At 38.6% G+C, this 19,537-nt stretch overlaps 1 protein-coding gene across 1 annotated transcript in view; it reads right to left on the bottom strand.

Annotated features, from left to right (window-relative positions):
• Positions 1–17,471, bottom strand: part of LOC126754492 (uncharacterized) — a 101,329-nt gene extending 83,858 nt beyond the window's left edge. The window contains exon 1 of the mRNA XM_050466504.1: positions 15,248–17,471. Coding sequence (XP_050322461.1) covers positions 15,248–17,298 — 2,051 coding nt within the window. The 5' untranslated portion in view covers positions 17,299–17,471. The remainder of the gene's footprint in view (positions 1–15,247) is intronic.
• Positions 17,472–19,537: the final 2,066 nt, after the last annotated feature.

The following is a 19,537-nucleotide window of genomic DNA, read 5'->3' as shown; positions in this document are numbered from 1 at the left end:
AGGAGAACCCGATTTCCCAATCGATGACGATGGAGCAGACGTTCCATTACCCGACCATGAAGAAGTTCGAATAGCAATTGCCCGCCTGAAGAACAACAAAGCGGCAGGGGCCGACGGATTGCCGGCCGAGCTATTCAAACACGGCGGCGAAGAACTGATAAGGAGCATGCATCAGCTTCTTTGTAAAATATGGTCGGACGAAAGCATGCCCAACGATTGGAATTTAAGTGTGCTATGCCCAATCCATAAAAAAGGAGACCCCACAATCTGCGCCAACTACCGTGGGATTAGCCTCCTCAACATCGCATATAAGGTTCTATCGAGCGTATTGTGTGAAAGATTAAAGCTCACCGTCAACAAACTGATTGGACCTTATCAGTGTAGCTTCAGACCTGGAAAATCAACAACCGACCAGATATTCACAATGCGCCAAATCTTGGAAAGACCCGTGAAAGGAGAATCGACACACACCACCTCTTCGTCGATTTCAAAGCTGCTTTCGACAGCACGAAAAGGAGCTGCCTTTATGCCGCGATGTCTGAATTTGGTATCCCCGCAAAACTTATACGGCTGTGTAAGCTGACGTTGAGCAACACCAAAAGCTCCGTCAGAATCGGGAAGGACCTCTCCGAGCCGTTCGATACCAAACGAGGTTTCAGACAAGGCGATTCCCTATCGTGCGACTTTTTCAACCTGCTTTTGGAGAAAATAGTTCGAGTCGCAGAACTAAATAGAGAAGGTACCATCTTCTATAAGAGTGTACAGCTGCTGGCGTATGCCGATGATATTGATATCATCGGCCTTAACACCCGCGCCGTTAGTTCTGCTTTCTCCAGACTGGACAAGGAAGCAAAACAAATGAGTCTGGCAGTGAACGAGGGCAAGACGAAATATCTCCTGTCATCAAACAAACAATCGTCGCACTCGCGACTTGGCTCTTACGTCACTGTTGACAGTCATAACTTTGAAGTTGTAGATAATTTAGTCTATCTTGGAACCAGCGTAAACACCACCAACAATGTCAGCCTAGAAATCCAACGCAGGATAACTCTTGCCAACAGGTGCTACTTCGGACTGAGTAGGAAATTGAGAAGCAAAGTCCCTTCTCGACAAACAAAAACCAAACTCTATAAGTCACTCATAATTCCCGTCCTGCTATATGGTGCAGAGGCTTGGACGATGTCAACAACTGATGAGTCGACGTTGCGAGTTTTCGAGAGAAAAGTTCTGCGAAAGATGTATGGTCCTTTGCGCGTTGGCCACGGCGAATACCGCATTCGATGGAACGATGAGCTGTTAAAAGACAGCGGCTACGCTGGCTAGGTCATGTTGTCCGGATGGACGAAAACACTCCAGCTCTGAAAGTATTCGACGCAGTACCCGCTGGGGGAAGCAGAGGAAGAGGAAGACCTCCACTTCGTTGGAAGGACCAAGTGGAGAAGGACCTGGCTTCGCTTGGAATATCCAATTGGCGCTACGTAGCGAAAAGAAGAAACGACTGGCGCGCTGTTGTTAACTCGGCTATAATCGCGTAAGCGGTGTCTACGGCAATTAAGAAGAAGAAGAAGCTGATTTGATTGCAGAGTACCTACGGATGCAGATAAATTATTTTTAAAAAGCAAATGGATGGGTACAGTATTTAAGACTAAGTTAGTTCTCGCCTCTTTAACTAACCAAGATCATAGATTATAATAAATGAAAAATAGTTTTAACTCCTTTGTATGATTCTTCTATACATATTTTCCTAAAATACTCCACTTAATACACTTAAGCCTATGAACTTCTCTGTCACAATAATATGTTTTCTGTCATTCGGACATCTAGCAGAGAAATTTAATGAAACAAAAAATGTTTTAAACTCAAAATTTTCTCCAGACCATAACTTAACAACAAATTGTGAGAACTAGATTACTCTTATTAACTAAATTATTAAAAACAAGCCGAAATTCCAAAATATCTGGACAGCATACATAATAGTATTTTATCAATATGCCGCAATTATTTTTTCCTTTCACATGATCTTTGACCGCGTAATCATTTTATATTTGCTGTTTTTTCCTTCCCACTTTTCAGATCACTTTTTTTAATACGATTTCAAAATTTTTGTTTTGGTATTACTTTCCTTCTTAATGCCCTCCACTTAAGTCCAGCGAATTGTTCGAATTACTCTGGAATTTCAGCAATGAAATCATAATTTAATACAATAATTGAAAAATTGAGAAATTTTGCGAAGAAGTCAATGGAAACCGAGGCAGATACTTGGGAACAACCATAATTATTTGATGAGTAATGGCATGAGGAAAGAATGATAAATGGATGGAATTTATTTTGGTTCAATTAGCCTGGTAATTCGCTATGTTAACTGACCACAATATTTATGAGATTTGTTTTAAGCTAAGAATTACTTTTTGTTGATTAATGCAATGTGCTGACTTAGCAGTTCATAAATTAGTAAAAAGCGAGCATGATTATTTATTTTCAATGATTTTAGTTGCATTTTAGAAATATTTTTTCTATGGGTATTTTAAACAAAGAGATTTTTTTACCTATTCATGACGGCAATACAGGTATACAAGGTGCGTTCCAAAGTAAAAAGAACTTAAAAAAAATAGAACAAATGGTTTTTTCGGCAAAATCTGTTTATTTTATTCAAAATAGTCTCCTTCTGCTTCAAAATAGCTTTGCACGTTCCAAAAGCATGTCGAACGTATGTTTTAGCTCGTTGGCCAGTATGGCCACCAGTATGCCGGTGCAAGCCTTTTGAATGGCCTCTACGTTTGCATAACGCTTTCCTTTCATAGGCAAATGCATTTTTACGAAAAGGAAGAAATCACACGGTGCCATATCAGGTGAATACGGGGAGTGGTTAATGGTTAAAATGTGATTTTTGGACAAATAACCTCTTTAATGATGTCCTTCGAATGTTGGATTCTGAGCAATTTTTGGTCGTCAGTCAATTTGTGCGGAACAAACCGTGCACATAACTTTCGTAAGCCCAAATGTTCGATCTAAATGCAATATATCGATGTTTTGGAGATGTTCAATTCCATTTCCATGAATTTAAATGATGATCTCGGCTGATTTTTGATGAATTTGATCACGTAATATGATTGACCCACATGTTGATCGTGATTTATGTCCTCACGGCCACTTTGAAAATGTTAAAACCACTCGTGCACTCTGCTCGAGATAGGCAATCATTGCCATAAATTTGTTTCATCAATTGAAACGTTTCGGTAAAAGTTTTATCAATTTTAATAAAATCCGGCGGTGAAAAATGCTTTTAACTTTCTTAAATACTTTTAATCACTCTTCCATCAATATTTATTTTTAACTTTAGTAAAATTAAACCTTCGCAGTGATTTAAATATTCATTCAGAGTAGCTCAATTAATTTGTCATAAATTGAATACTTTAGGAGTTCAAAAACCAATACGATAAAAAAGATTAAATTGACCATTAGAAAAAAGTAATTGAAAAGCAATCACTACTCTCTGCTGTCAGCGCTGCTTTCAATTAAAATCAACTAAAATGAATTTCTTTTTAATTAAATACATAAGTACGGGCATCATACGGCAATATGATGTAGCAAATACTCGACGTAAGTAGGCTGATCGGAGCTTGTGTTACTCTTCAAAGTCGCAACGTCCATATGTTTTTTCTTAAAAAGCAAGAAAACACAAATTTAGCGCTACACTTTGTAGTCGACTTTGCTTTCATCTCTGCTCCACTTGTACCATACACGTTGCTTATGCTGGTTGGGCCGATTTGGTGCTGCTCACAACTTTTGCTCGCCACAATTTTCATTTTTATTAGCAAAGCGACCACCCGTGATTCGCTGCTTAATGTCGACTTTAATTACATTTTTCCATTTTACATGCCAACTTTGAAATCGGCTAAATGAGGGTACGTACGTATATTCATTTATATATCTATATTCATTTAATGGAGGATAAAATTGTGCAGGAGTAAAGTGTTCGGCGGCGTCGGCATATATATGTAAAAAGGCCGCCGCAAATTCCTCGAGAGATAATAATGGAATTTTTTAGTATAAATACATATACATATATACGTATATAAACATACATACATATATGTTACACATAGTTATGTGGATATATGCAAATTTACTTTTATAATTACAGAACTTATCGATATATGCGCTCAAAAGCGTCATGGTAAGTCTGTTGAGTGCTATACATATACCTATTTAAGCATATATTCTTATATGTTTATCATCACCTAAAATGTAAAATAACGTAACATCACTTTTCATAAGTTTACGGGCGAAGGAAAACCTTTATAATAGAAACCACTCATATTAAAACCAAATTTTAGTTTTGGTTATATAATGACTATCATACACTCGATATTTTGGTTTTGTATTGGTTATTATATTATATAGCGATTTTCGACTTTTTTTTATGATACGTTGTTTTTCATTTTAGGTGATGTATGTATGTATTTGTACTACTATTACAGTTGGATAGCTGGCTGCCTGGACGCTTATTCGTCTGACCTTCTCACGCCTGGCCGCTGACAGAGGCGGAAAATTGAAATTTAAGTATCAATAAGTAAAGAGGAACACATACGTTTGTATATTTATCTCCACTTAATTTGTTGTTGTTTGCAGAATACTTTGTTTTCGCATAAATGCCGATTGAAAAGCCATTAAGGCGCTCACACCAGCGCGCTCATGCAGTGATTTACACATACAGGTATACATATGTACATATATATACATTAATATATATGTATATTAACCCAAGCTAAGCTTAGCGCACTCCCAAAGTGTACATATGTATATGTATGATTCGCGCTTTGTTAAGCGCTCAGCCTAACGACTGCCACCAATCGTCATGTTCTTTGTGGCCAAGTTCGAAAGTGACTTTGGCCTTTGTTCGCCACACATTGTGCGCACGCACATACATATGTAAATAAGTAATTATATATATGAACATATGCATACATTCACCTTTTGCACAAACCTATGAAAAGGAATTCAATGTGAAGGTCTATGGACTTGAAGCCACAGTTTTTACCTTTCCCTTTTTATGTATTTATTATTTTTTTGTATGATTATTGAGCTCCAATACGTTTCTTCAATTAATACATATTTGCTGTTGCGGTAAGTGAGGAAGACTCTTTTGTGTATGCGCTCATATTTATACAAGTACCATATTTACTTGCTTCACTGGCATTTTTAAAATATAAGCAAGTAAACGGTGACAGCGGCGATCGCCCGACCGCGAATGTCAATTTAATGCGCACAATCAATTTGCAGGAATTTCGAGTATTAAATTACCGTGCAAAGGGCTGGAGATATTTACCCATTCAGTAAGAAATAAAATATTAAGAAAAGTGGAATAAGCTTTTGAGATAAGGAAAGATAGGAATAATAATTTCGAAATTTTATTTAAAGTAGTGCAGTGCAATTTGCAAACCGCTTAGTACCCAATACAAATTTGCACAGGCGTTTAATTTCCACTCCCGTCTAGCTCGGTTGGCGCCCCCATCTGCTTAAGTCTTGACGAAATGCGGGACAGACAAGAAGGAAGTGCAGAGTTGCTTTTCCCTCATATTCTTCCATACAGCTACTGCAGTTGGCGTCTAGTAAGATTCCCAGGCTCAAACCCTAGGGATAGGCTAGCCATACTGAAAGCAAAGAGATCATTAGATCTCTTGCGAACGATCTTGGGGCAAACAGCTTTTGCGATGTGCAAATGGTGGTCCTCCCCGCAGACCAGTAGTAGAACACAAGAGGATACCGGAGCACCAATCCGCTTCCATTCTACCGATAGCGGTTTTAGCGTGCCTTTCCTAGCCAGCTCAACTTTACAATTTTTTGCAATTCCGCTCTGGCCCAGCACCCATACATTGATAGCGAAGTTAGGCACTCTTCGACCAGCCCTGAACGCACAGTTAATGAGTTCTACTAGCCTTGAACTCGCGTCTCTGCTATCTGAGTGCATGGTCACTTCTCTGAAAGAGGCTGCACTCTGGAGTAGTAAATCTACTGCTACCTTAATGGCTGCACCCTCGGCCTGGAAGACACTGCAAAAGTCAGGAAGTCTGAAACTGGAGTTGATAGAGAGCTCCTGAGAGTGGACCCTTCCACTAACCTTCCTCCCCAGCTTTGACCCTTGAAGAAGCTCACTGACCCTCTCCCCCAACGGTTTCTTCTCACCCACAACTCCCTCGCCGGTATATAGGTAAAGAAGCAGCCGCCAGAGTTCGGTTTAGCGACTCCGTGATTCGGTATGAAGTCAAAGTGAGTGAGGATTTCCGAGTGTTCACACTTGTGTTCTGTTAGGAACCTAGACTCTTTGAGTCTGATGGCATCTTTGGCATGGCATGGCATGCTGATGAACCCCGCCCGTTAAACGCTCTCGAGTTTCTTTGCAAGAGTGGTCTTTTCTAGATCCTTTCACCACATAAAGACTCCACGTACCAGAACTTTTAAATAAATTTTTTATTGATTGAAGTAAATGAAACTCTGAAAGTATTACGTACGTTTGCCTTTTATATTTCGGGATTTGGCAATCCTAGTGCTGCAATCTAGCAACTCACAACTTTATCCTGAAATTTGATATTTTTGATGTTAGCCAAACTCAGAACGTTTTGACTTAGGAGCACTATTTTTATTGTTTACAGTAACTTTAAATATTCATCTCGGCCAAAAATTATTAATATTTTAACAACTTTCGACGTGGATTAACTCAACAACAGTGCATTGACTAACTTATTTAAATTTTTGTTGATAAAGCTGCTTCAAAGCCCAGTGTTTATAGATGGCATGGTGAATTCAATCGTGGCCTGCAGATCACTACAAGACGAGTCTCGTGAAGGTCGTCCAAAATTGTTCTTCTTTCGGAAAGTATTCATGCTATGTACAAACTGATATTGCAAGATAATCTTTTTTAGAGAAAGTTCCGAAATTTTTTTAATGTAATTTTTGCTTTTTAATGTCGGTAACAAATAAACAGCGTTGCTTAGGAAGTATTTAATTACTCTCCATTGGAATTAAGTGCTAATTGACATTAAGGTTTTTGAGCTCTGTTATGGCAACTAACAGACACTTTGGATATTATTATAGCAAAATCATGGCGAATCGGAAAAATTCGAAATTTCGAAACTGATAGCAAATAGAAACACTAATGCTAAAAAATTCTAACTGATTATTATTCTAATATGAGCTTGAAAACATTTTAGCTGCTGACATTTTTGAAGTTTTTATGGCAAACCATATCAATAGCGCAACGCACATAATCCGCCTATAAAACTTGAAACTTCGTGTCATATAAAAAGTAAAAGTAGTAATATGCCACGCTCTGCCATATATGTACATATATACACACATGACATTTGAATACGATACCCGAAACCATTGCGAAATTCTTAAGAATTGCAAATTGACGGCCGACAACAACAATAGCAACACCACACTAACACTTTATAACTCAAACATTCACCTCATAAATCAGATTTATAACCAGCTACTTAGCTTTCATAGATGGAAGATGGTAACCGGTGAATGCGCGGCTTGGACATAAAACTGATGCGAGCTGAAGTTGTGTGCGTGAGGAAATTGCCGCAATGCACGCAAACAAAAGATTTGCGCGTGAGCACACCGCCTTCGCTGCGCTCGTCCACAAGCTTTTTATGCATAATACAAAGCAATTTAAAGTCGCCACAACCAGTGGAGGCGCGCAGCTGCGGAGGCTGGGCTGGTGGCGCACAAAAGCATGCAAATGAAGCGATAAAAGTGTTGAGCTGCCTATCTCGTGCTGATATACGAAGATGCACGAGCTAAGCAACATCGAAAGGTGCGATTTACGAGCCCGATATGCGGGTTTGGATGGGCACCTGGGTGCATGTGTGCCTTTGTGTGTGCGTGTGGCTGCTGGGCGGTTAGTCAATGTCGCTGGGGCCTCCCAATATGGTCGCAACAAACGGTGGACCAGAACATACTTATAAGGTGTTGTTATTGTTGCTCTGCACTGCTTCGGTGTACATTTGTACATGCCTTGGCAGTCAGCTGCCAAGTGAGATATATCGCAGCGCCATCAGCGAACCATTCATCGGATGAACTTAGCGGGAGACGCCGTATGTGCGGTCAGTCTGTGCGTCTTCGTGTCGGTTTTCATCTTTGCTTCCATTTTGCCGTCTGTGTATGAGGATCTTAATTTTTCTGACTTAACTGAATGGGCGTGTTGATGTTGCCACAATGCGGCTGCAAATGCCGCACGCTGCCGGCTTGCAACATGCACATAAATGTGTGGTTATTAAAACGACATATGGAATTTATGAGTGGCAATATTCGCATGTCCTCTTGGCGGCACATCAATTCCATACCCCAACACACGAACGGTCTCGCATGTCGCTGTAGATAAAGGGGTATGTGGCGGGGATGTGTGGTGCGCGCTCACGTGTATGCCTGGGCACATGTCGATACAGGTCAGCGCGACCGCAGGCGAATTTCTGGAATTCAATTGGTTGACACTGCGCTGATGGGGAACGTAAAAAATGTAAATGTAATTATAAATGGAGGAAAATTAATATGTTTGGCAGCAGTTATTATTGGCTGTGTATTTATGTGCTGCTTTTTCGAAGATTGCTGCTTCGGAAATAAGTCGAAATATATTTTTTTTGCAAATCGTTTTTTTTTAGTACGGGCTTAAAATTATGTTACTTTACATACAGACACTTGATGGGTGCAGATATTGGGGGAGACTTTTTTTGAGTAATTGTTGGTTTAAAATAAACTTTTTGGTTGTATCGACAATATTTAATCTTTTATGGATATATTTGAGAAGCTTTTGTGAATATGTTTTCTTTTGAATATATTTAATACATAACCGAATTTAATATTTTAAATCAATATAGTAAAAACTGGTTCTTTACATGCCACTTTCCCTATATTAAGAGACTGAAGCTGCTATAAGAATAATTTCATTGAGTGGCAACTCTATTTTAGTTCTAAGCAACTAATTTTAATGCTCTTCGCCTTCATTTTGGTAATTTTGTTGAAATATTTAAATAAATATTATAACGGGTGATCCAAGTAGAGGTCTTTTTTACAGATAATGCGTGAGCCGTTTCAAGCTATCATGTTATTTTTGCTCAGTAATGTTGGGCATTTCATCATTAGAAGACCAGACCGCCTAAATAATGTTCACAAATCGTTCAACTTTGATACGAAAATTTCTCTACTTATGGTATGGAGCGTACTATTCGCAACACCATCCTTCATCTTGAGATTCAGCATTCATTATTAGATAATATTCGACCGAATAGATGATGTAGAGCACGCAGTGAAGAAAGTTTAACAGCCGTAGCTGAGATTATACACGAAGACCGTGGAGAGTCGATTCGGCGCCGTTCGCAGCAATTCGGACTGACGTATGGAATGACTAGGCGTCAATATTTTATATTGAAAGCGTACAAAATACAGTTTGTGCAAAAACTGAACCCGCTGGACCTTCTCAAGTGACACCACTTCGTTTTATGGGTTTTGAAAAATTCCAACAACGTTTTCGAACAAAATTTTGTTCAGCGTTGAGGCCTATTTCTGGCTCAATGAGTATATGGAAAAGAAACGGTTTGTTGTGGTTGGTGGGCCGGTGGAATCATCTGTCCATGTTTCTTCAAAAATGATGCCGTTGAAAACGTAAGCGTCAAAGGCGACCATTATCGCACCAAGATAATCGACTCTTAATCTCGGGACATTTGGTTTCAACAAGAGGGCGCCACTTCAAACACATCGAATCCATCAATGGATTTATTGAGAGAACCTTTCGGTGAGTAGATAATTTCATGTCGATTGGCCATAAAGATCGTGTGATATCACATCGTTAAATTTTTTCCTGTTGGGATATGCAAAGCCTAAGGTCTATGCGGACAATTCCGCCTCGATCCAGTCCTTGGAGCAATACATCACTCGTGTCATTTGCAGTTACCAATCAAAATGCTCAAACGACTAATCAAAAATTGAACTCAATGGATGGACCATCTGAAACGTAGTTAAAATATTTTTTTAAAGTTTTAGTGAAGTTTGATCTTCATTCGACATTTCATGTGCGCTTCGCTGTTTGTTTAGAACGTAAAAAGTTTGTGTGGCGATTATGCATTTTAAATTTTTTATTGTAAATTTAAAATTTTTAATATTCACTGGTTGTGAGTTCAGTCAAGTTTACTAAATTTTTCCAAATAGCTTAAATTAAATTTTTGAAACAGGTGGCAGTCTTCTCAAAATTTCGTCGATAAAATCCTTGTTTCTTGTCAATATTGTTATAATTTATTTAATAAATTTTATTAAATTAAAAATTGCAAATAGGTGGCAACCATCTCCAAAATATTTATTCAAAATAACGAAAGCTTTCTTACAACTTTTCAGTTGATGTCTATATTGATATTTTTTATTTTAGCAGCATTTTTTACTGAAACATTTTTTTACAGGTGGCAACTCCTTTTGTAAATATTTGTATATAAGTATTCAAAGCCTTTCAGTTTTGTTTAATTGATTTATTATTTCGACGAAAATTAAATTAATGTATTTGCATGTTTTCAGTTGGGTGGCAACTACTTGACTTTCATTTATCGGTTAAATATATTACGAATCAGAAAAATATTACACAATTTAAAACCCATAAGTTTTATGCCTAAGAAATAGATACATACTATTTGTGCACATACATATATCTACATATAATGTAAATGTATACACATACATAATTTTTTCCAGCTCTTCGCACGTGCGTCTGCGTCTTCAAAACAAACGATAAATTCGAAAAGTACGCGGCCCAGTCATTAAACGCTCATAAAAAATGGCTTTTTGTCAGCAGCTGTTATTTGTGCTTTTATGTCTTTATTACATGCAATCAGCGTATGCATCATGTCATAACCAAAAAAAGTCAAAACAACAGCAATGAAAGTGTGTCAGACTGCCGGCTGCTGAAGGATGCCTCGCCGCTTACAACTCTTTTGACAACTAAATAATGCGAATGCAATTTCGAGAATTACCAAAAATTACTTTGCATAAATATATGTGTGTATATATGTATGGCTATGTGTGCATGTGTATGTATATGCATACTTTTATACGCTTAAGTGACACCGCTATTAATAATTCGCAATTTGCAACGCCTTTTCAATGTTGCCTTGCCGGCTTTTTCGGCAGTTCATCGCTTGATTGGCGCGCTGCTCCGCCGCTGGGCGCCTCAAATGTCCATAAGCCAAACAATTTTTGGTAAAACAACTAACCAAATGCCAGATTGGTGCGCCTCATCAATTGACTACTACAAAATTGCTTCTGACACATTGTCGTATGCGCGGCGACGCTCTACACCATATGGCACAGGGGAAACGCTTAACAGAAAAATGCGCAGGTAAATAAATATTAAAGCGCAGAAACAGCATAAAGTGTGATTAAGAAGAAGATGGAGTTTCGTTTATCGCTAATGGCTTTTGAATAAATTAATTAGTGGAAGCGCGAAATAATGTAAACGCAGCTCATTAATTCTCTGTGGTATGTAATGTGCATGTGTATATGTGCTAGAAAACACACACACACAGTATAAATTCATATTTGACTTTTTACGAATTTTAATTTTTGAGAAAATATTTTCATTTTTTTTATTAATTTTGCATAGCTTCTTAATGAGCTTAATATTTATATGGTAATTAGCAGATGATGATTTTCAAAAGCTTCTATATATAGCAAACATAAATATATGTAGAGTATGTAAATTTGTGGACAGACTCCTGTGACTTAAATGGCGCTTGTAGCTGCTAGCTGCAATTAGTTCAAAATTTGAATATTTAATATTTTAGAAGTTTTTGGAAACACGTAGACAAATTGGTTTTTCTAGAAACATATTTGAGATTCAGCGCTCTTCAAACAAGTAAGAAAGAAGGAAATAAAAGTTTATTATAAAATTACTTCTGAGTGACAGTTTGGATACAAAAATCTTTAACTTATTTTAATATTTTCCACTTATTTCTTATGCTCACAGCAAATGGGACAAGTGCACAAGAGATGCTCTATTTTTTCTCTGCTGCCCTACTCTACACATTTCCTGCAGTCTTCTCGTTTAGTCAGCACCATCCTGCTCGCGTTTGTCGCCACCAGACAGCGACCACTTAGTATTTCCATCATTTTCCTACAGTCTCTATCGAGTGCCAATAGGAATATTCTGTACTTTTGACCTACCGACTCTAACTTGCACATGGCTTTTGCAGTTTTGCACTCAGGTAGCTTGTTCCATCGGGTTTTGATGGTTTACCATGCTTCGGTCGGGATCGTATAGATGCATGGATTTCGAGTGAAGTGATTTTTTGATAACAAAATTAATTAAAAAAGTGGTACCATTGGTACCTCTACTATAGCCACTGCAATTAGTTCGAAATATTTTTGATTTTAGAATCACTCTATAAATGTTCAGCAAACTTTATTTTGCCAAGTAGAAGAACACTTTCTTATGAAAATTTAGAAGTCACAGGTGTTCTTCCATGTGAGTTATGGCTTTTTGAGAGTTGAGTTTTAATAAATAATAGATAGTCCAATATAGTAATATGCTTTTTAAGTTTAGAATTGAGCATTTCAAGTTTATTTAGATTAATTTCGAGTTCGATGCAAGACTAGACATTTTAAAACAGTTTGGAACAATAAACTTACGGCTTTCGTCCAAAATCCTAAGGCAAACTTAACAAATGACTAAGTATTACACAATGATCAGACTGAATAAGTTAAGTGCATATTTGTACAATCACTCTAAAGAAACCGATAATGATTCTTTTGAAATCGAAGAAGAATAAGCTGCTAACTCCATTGCGTTGCCGCTGTAAAATATGTAGACATAGTTAATCGTTTGTTTACGATGGGGGTAAAAAGGCAATTGCGATAAATTCAACAACATTTATCATTTTTATAGAAGTTCGATCAAAACAATATTTTCAAAAAAATTCGAAGAAATTCAAAAATATTCAACAACTTCTACTATTATATTTAAATAGAAATTATCTCCAACAATATTTAAAAAAAAACTTGTTGCAGTTCAGAAAGCTTTTAATCTCAAAACATCAATACAATACAAGTTAAGGATGCAACGCATTTTAATTATTCATGCTTGTAATCTTCTTAAATAAAATTGAAATTTGCATTTTTTTTCAGTGAATACAGTACAGAACAGTATATGGAATATATGCAAATATATTGGCACTTCGATTTATTCCAAATTCTTTTAATTTGAGACTGCGAGAGGTTGATTTTCAGTTTGGTCCGTTCTTTGTTCTATTCTGTTGAAGAAACAATAAATTCTGGTAGTAATAATATTACTAATGGTAGCTTTAATTGATATTAACAATAGTAATATTATCGATACAAAAGCTTTCATCGATTCGCCAATTAATACTCACAAGATTTAGGCGCTGCTTTCTTATCAAAAAGTGTACATGTGAAACCAAAAGAAAAAAATAAACAAAATAGTAAATGGAATTCCATACAATTGAGTAAACGAGTTCCTCATCAAAAAGGTATCACCACTTTCTTGATTACTAACAAGTTCTGTACTGATCTTAGACAACTTTTGATATTTTCATTGGCTCAAAGCATGGGTTTCCTAGGGAAAAAAACTGCCTTTTTTCAACAATTTTTTCTCATAGAAAAATTTAAATATTTTATTAGAATTTTTATTGTTCCAAACATACATTATTAACAAAGCAATTCAGAAATGTTTGGAAAAAATATTTTAAGCTCGGCCATCGCGACGCCATTTCCGGTGACCCCTCGGAAAACAGCTGCGCCCGCGTTGGCAGGATAACTCCTTACAGGATCATTTAAAGTGAAAAAATACTTGTTTTACTTAAAACCTTAACTTATAGCTTGGATAAAACGAAAAAAAAAACAGAAAATTGGATTTTTGGCAGATATACAAAAAATAATAAAATTAAAATAAAATAATATTGAAAAAAAAAGTTTTTTGCGAAACTTTTTTTTCAAATAGTTGTAATTGAAAAAAGATCCTTCGTTCAAGTCTTTAAAAAATGTATCTCAAAGATCTGTGCAAAATTTCATGAATATCGGTTGAGTAGTTTGAAAATGTGCCATGGACTTCAAAAATATTTTCGAGAAAACGTGTTTAAGAACGGCGCACTTATTTATTATAGACAATCGAAGAAAATCGATTTTTTGAAACCCGTAAACCTATGTAACCCCATAAGTTACTGTCGAAATAAAACATAAAATCTTAAATCATAAAATGACAAGTGAATATAAAATCGTAAGTATTTCTTTTATTACTATTTATCAGAACTAAAGCCTGGATCCCGCTCCCTCCGCGCTGGCAGTCTATACTACTATACTAATTATCCGTTCCGTACATTTCTACTTGGCGTATTGAAAGCACCTACAAAATGTTGTTCGACTTCAAAGTCAAAAACATTAATTTATTTCGAGACCGATAAATTTAACCCTAAACGAAAAACTTTCGAAATTTGAATTTTCATATTATTTGAAACTATATATAAGAAGGTAGTTATTTAGGAAAATAATTTTGAACATATTTCTTCTAATATTGTTTAATGCAACTAACTAATTGAAAAAATATGTGCTTTCTAGAATTTATACCAAAACATATCACAAACACATAAACATAATCTAATACACACTAAAGTAACATAAAGAAGTTCCATGAGCTCCATGAGGTATAGCTTGCGTTATCATTTTAACATGCGAAATCAGAAAACGAACTTAACATATGTCAATCTAATCTCAATAATTTTTACGAAAATTGCTTGAAGAAAAGTTAGAGTAAAAAAACTTGTATTATTTCTTCAAGCTCTTCCAATCACTTTCTACATAAGAAAAAGAAATTTTCCTACTTAAATCCCTTCAACACTAAAAGCAAACTAAGCCACTGTTGAGCATGTGTTCATCTGTAAAGAATAGAAGCACAGACTGCTTTGTTCTATTTGTGTAAATTTGGACGCGCCCAATCAAGCCATTAAAGCTGACAATAAAAGCCTGTTTACAGACTAATCGGCAGTTTAGCAGCTGAGCGCGGCGGAACTATTGAAATGCTAATGGCTATGATATAATTTTAGATTATTTACTGAAAATGAAAGCTAAAGTCATAGGGGTCATTGTGTGAGAACAAAAATAAATAACAAAGAATTCTTGACAGCTTTCTATGCTCATACAAAAAATACCAATAAATTACAGATATTTTTATTGACTGAAGTCCACTTACAGCTGCTGCTGCACACACGAGCTTGTAGTTGTTGTTTTTGCTGTCAGTGCTGTTGCTGCACTTTCTGCTGTGCTACTTGCTACTGTGTTTGCTGACTCTTCAAGCATCGACGACACGCCACTCGTCATATCCACTTCATCGCTGGATGGCAAGCGTGCAAGCTGCTCTTCAATATCGCTTAGCTGCGCGTCATCCGGTATGGGCGCTATGCAGCTATTGTTGTTGTTGGCGCACGAAAGCATCCACACGGCATTGCGATTGCGACAAACTTTCAAATTGCGTAGATCAGCAACATTTAGTGATTGTGGTAAGACTGCTGTTGCCGCGCTTGTTGTTGTTGGCGTTGCGTTTGTTGTCATAGTTGTTGACATTGTTTTGGCATTGGTGATGACGGCGACTTTCTTTGCTGCCACGACTGACGCCGCTTTTCTCCCACTTGAACAGACAGCATTTTTGGTCTGCAACATTTTTGCTGTGGCCTCGACGCGTCGTGACAGGCGTCGCTCGGCCGCCTCTTCGTCACGCCGCAAATTGGCCGTAAGCTGTGCCACCTCTGCCTCAATTAAAGCATCCTCGACGTCCTCCATATGCGCGCCAATATCAGCCGCATGCAGTTGGGCTACATTATTGCTACCGCTGCAGACAAGTTGTAGTTGCAGCAGCGATGGCGAACTACAACTCGCTTCTGATTGCGTCTCAGCGTCGCCACACGATATGCCCGATGACAGAAATGTGTCATCCATATGTTGGTGATGCGGCTTGTGACTTAGTTTGCCAGCGTTGGTATGTGATTGACTTGCTAGAGACTTTTCAACCGTTGTTGCTGCTGCTGTTGTTGTTATGGCATTAACCGCATTCGGTATTGACTCAAAGCAGCTTAGGCGACTTGTGGAACGACTCAAATCGTAGCTAATGAGACTCGATTGATGAGAGTGAGTCTGTGAGGCGGCAGAGGGTGATGGCAATGCGCTGATTGCGGCCAATCGGTTTTGCGCGTATTGAACATCGGCAGTTTGGGTGACCGCGCATGACAACGCGCTTGCGGCAGACAATTTCTGCGGCAGTAGTGACAATTTTAGTGGTTTATTGTAATGTTGGTGTGTGTGCGCTGGTTGTTGGAGCGTTTCTGCAATTTCACGCTGCTGCAGTTGCTGGCGCGTCGTTTCTTGCGCTTGCATACCTGTTAATTGCTCATATTTTTGTTGCTCTTTCTCAGCGTAAAGCGCTTGCTTGCTATGTTTGTGGCAACGTGCAGTGCTTGCATGCTGTGTTGGCGCCTTATTTACGCTGGGCGCTTCGCGGTACGTAACGTTTTCAGCATCAAGCGGCTTGTCGCTGTCATTGGTTTGCGCGTGCGCTCTGTACTTAGTTCTACGTTCTTTGCTGTGTACACTAACCTCACGCTTACCATTAATCAGCGTTGCATTATTCTCACTAAATGGCGTGCGCCGACAATGTTGCCGCCTTTGCCCACCATTTGGCGCCTTTAGTTTGCGCGGCGTCAACTTGGTGACCCTTGAGAGACTCGATTTGTGGCAGCTACTATCGACGCGATGCAAAACAGCGCTCTTCGATATTTTTTTCTTCTCTGCCGTTTGCATAGCAATCATTGGCAACTCTGAGTTAACCGCTGTCTCATCGCTTGCTACTGTTTTGGCAGCTATGCGCCTGCGACTGCGCCTTACGCTCGGCATATTGCGTGGAAATAATTTTGCAGCATCATTCAGTGAGCTTTGCGATGCGCTGCCGCTTTCCACTGGTGACATTGTCGCGGCGCGCAATGAATCAGCAGCCTCCGTATTACACGCCGTAGCGGTATTCTCACTGGCATTCATTGTTATATTATCTGTTTTATTGTCCGCTGCTTTTGGCGACTCTGTGTTGTAAGTGATTTCACGGTAAAGTTTCGACGGATCATGACCGTACACAAAACATAATTTCCACCAATTTTTTGTTGCAAGCAAATGGGCGCGGCGCCCCAACGCTTTGGGTAGCGGCAAATTTGGTTGCGCGGCCGTTTTCAACTTGAACGCCTGCAGCGCATGCGACATTTTTTGGTAGTTGACAAAACTCAAACACGATTTTATGGTTGGAATATATTTAAGAGTACACGATATTCTATTTTTTTGTGGTTTGAGTACTAGCAAGTAAGCGGCGATCAATACGATAACACGCCGCCCACTTTTTGCATGCACTTAACGTCGAAGCTGTGCTACGGCTGCGCAGCACAAAGCTTCTAAAAGATTACAGCAGGTTAAGCGCTTTATATGCGGCACGCCTATTTTTAGTAAAATTTCTACAAAATCAGCACAAATCTTGTAATCTCACATTCACCCAATTGCACGCGCGCAGTTAATCGCACTAAATTGCAAATCGAACACGGCAACGCGCCCCGAATAGACTGCTATTCATGCGTCCGCCTGCATGCAAGCAATTATTGTCAATGCCAATTATTGTGATACACGGCAAGCGGCGCGATCGCGCGTTCTAATTACGTGCTCCGCATTTGCACGCAACAAATCCGCTTAGAAATCGCGACGCTATATTAAGTATTTGCACTATAAGTAATCCATCAACAAACTATGCAAAAATAACAAGAAGTGTGCTCTAGGCGCATGCGCACAAACACGAAATAAAGCATTTACAGAAAGTAATCAAAAAACCGGTCGCTTGATTCACTTGTCTTAACGCGTCGAAGTTTCGTTGTAAACTAAACGTGAGGTAGAATCACTGTGATACGCCTAGCTGTGCTGGCGCATCAGCAGCACCAACATTAAAACCACCACCAAAGCGAGGAGTCAGCAGGTAAACACGAAACGATCGCGCAGCATAATTTGTTAGTGGTGAAATGCAAAAGAAAGTTAGTTGTACAGGAGAGGAGTAGCAGCAACAGTAGCAACAAGCACGCCTGCAAGCGCACGCGCACCCAGGTGTAGTTGAAGCAGCTTGATCGGTGTAAACTACAACAACACTTAACAACATGAAATGAAGAAAATAGGTTTGTAAACAAAACGCGCTCGTGCGCGCACGATCAGTACCACCAGCGCAACACACCACACTTGTTGCACCAAATGTGTAACAAATACATGTTCACCACAGCTAGCCATTGCGCTCAACAGGTGCGCCTACCATTAATGGCACTAATGGTGAATAAAAGAGCATCAATAAGAAATATTATAAATATTTGTTGTAGCCAAACTTTTAACTGACCACAAGCTAGTTAAATTTAATGTTAAGAGAGAGTTGAGTGCATGCGCACACGCGTGCTCTCAGCCAATGTGGCCCGCTCTCACAAACGCTCTTTTGACTGGTTTGTCATCAACAAGCAAACAAGTTGCGCCGCCGCTACACCTCCGCTCACTTTTGGCCTTTGGCTCCCTCTCTCTTAGCGTGTTCCTCATTGAACGCGCCTATTTTAAGTAATCGCTGTCGCTTTTTTCAGCGACTGCTCGAGGTCATTTGACACAATTAACGTAGCTAAAGGATCTTTCGTGTTGTTTAGCGCAATGATTAATGTCGTTGCTTGCAGACGATCGCAGAGTGATCGTGTTTGACAGTGGAAAGTGGAGCACTCGCAATAAGTGCAGCAAAAGAAACATGGGCAATTATTTTTAAATGTGAAATTGGCTGGAGTTCTTAATATAGACAATAAGGAAGTGGTAACCAAAGTCTTAGTAAATAGTTAGTACTATGGTTGATTCCTATATTTCGCATTTCAAAGCGTCAAAGTTATATAATGACTTAATTATAACCGATTTTTGTAAATTAAGTACTCCGGCTTCAAGGGATGAATCCGAATTAGTCAGCGCGTATGTTCGAAAAAAACAAATACAAATAAATTATTTAACTCCTAGAATTGGTTGGAGAACTTCGGTTCGAATCATACCTCTAAGCAGAACCAAGCAAGCGGTGATCTATACATTATTTAAAGCTGTCTTCTTTGAAAATCCACAGGCTTGTTTTGTAAGCAACTGCAATCGAAGTCAGCTCTTCTATTAGTCGCCTGTATTAAGGGGCATTCTAAGATACTCAGTAAGTTCCCGTTTCTATCCAAAACCACGGATTTTCGAAATTCTATAGAATTGAACTTAAACTCGGTCCTCAATATTGCCTTCTTTTCCAAAGCAGAATGGGTAGGGTGAGGCGTACAGGGTCACAGGCATAAGTATTTATACGGACAGGTACAAACTGGATAATCATGTGGGAGGTGGTGTCTTATCAGCAAAATTATATACCAAAATCGTAAACCCACTGCAGGATCTTCCAGCGGAGGTCATAGAAATTAAAGAA

The sequence above is a fragment of the Bactrocera neohumeralis genome, chromosome 4, assembly GCF_024586455.1.
Source record: "Bactrocera neohumeralis isolate Rockhampton chromosome 4, APGP_CSIRO_Bneo_wtdbg2-racon-allhic-juicebox.fasta_v2, whole genome shotgun sequence".
In the NCBI taxonomy this organism is placed as follows: Eukaryota; Metazoa; Arthropoda; class Insecta; order Diptera; family Tephritidae; genus Bactrocera; species Bactrocera neohumeralis.
This window is presented reverse-complemented; position numbering and strand designations above follow the sequence as displayed.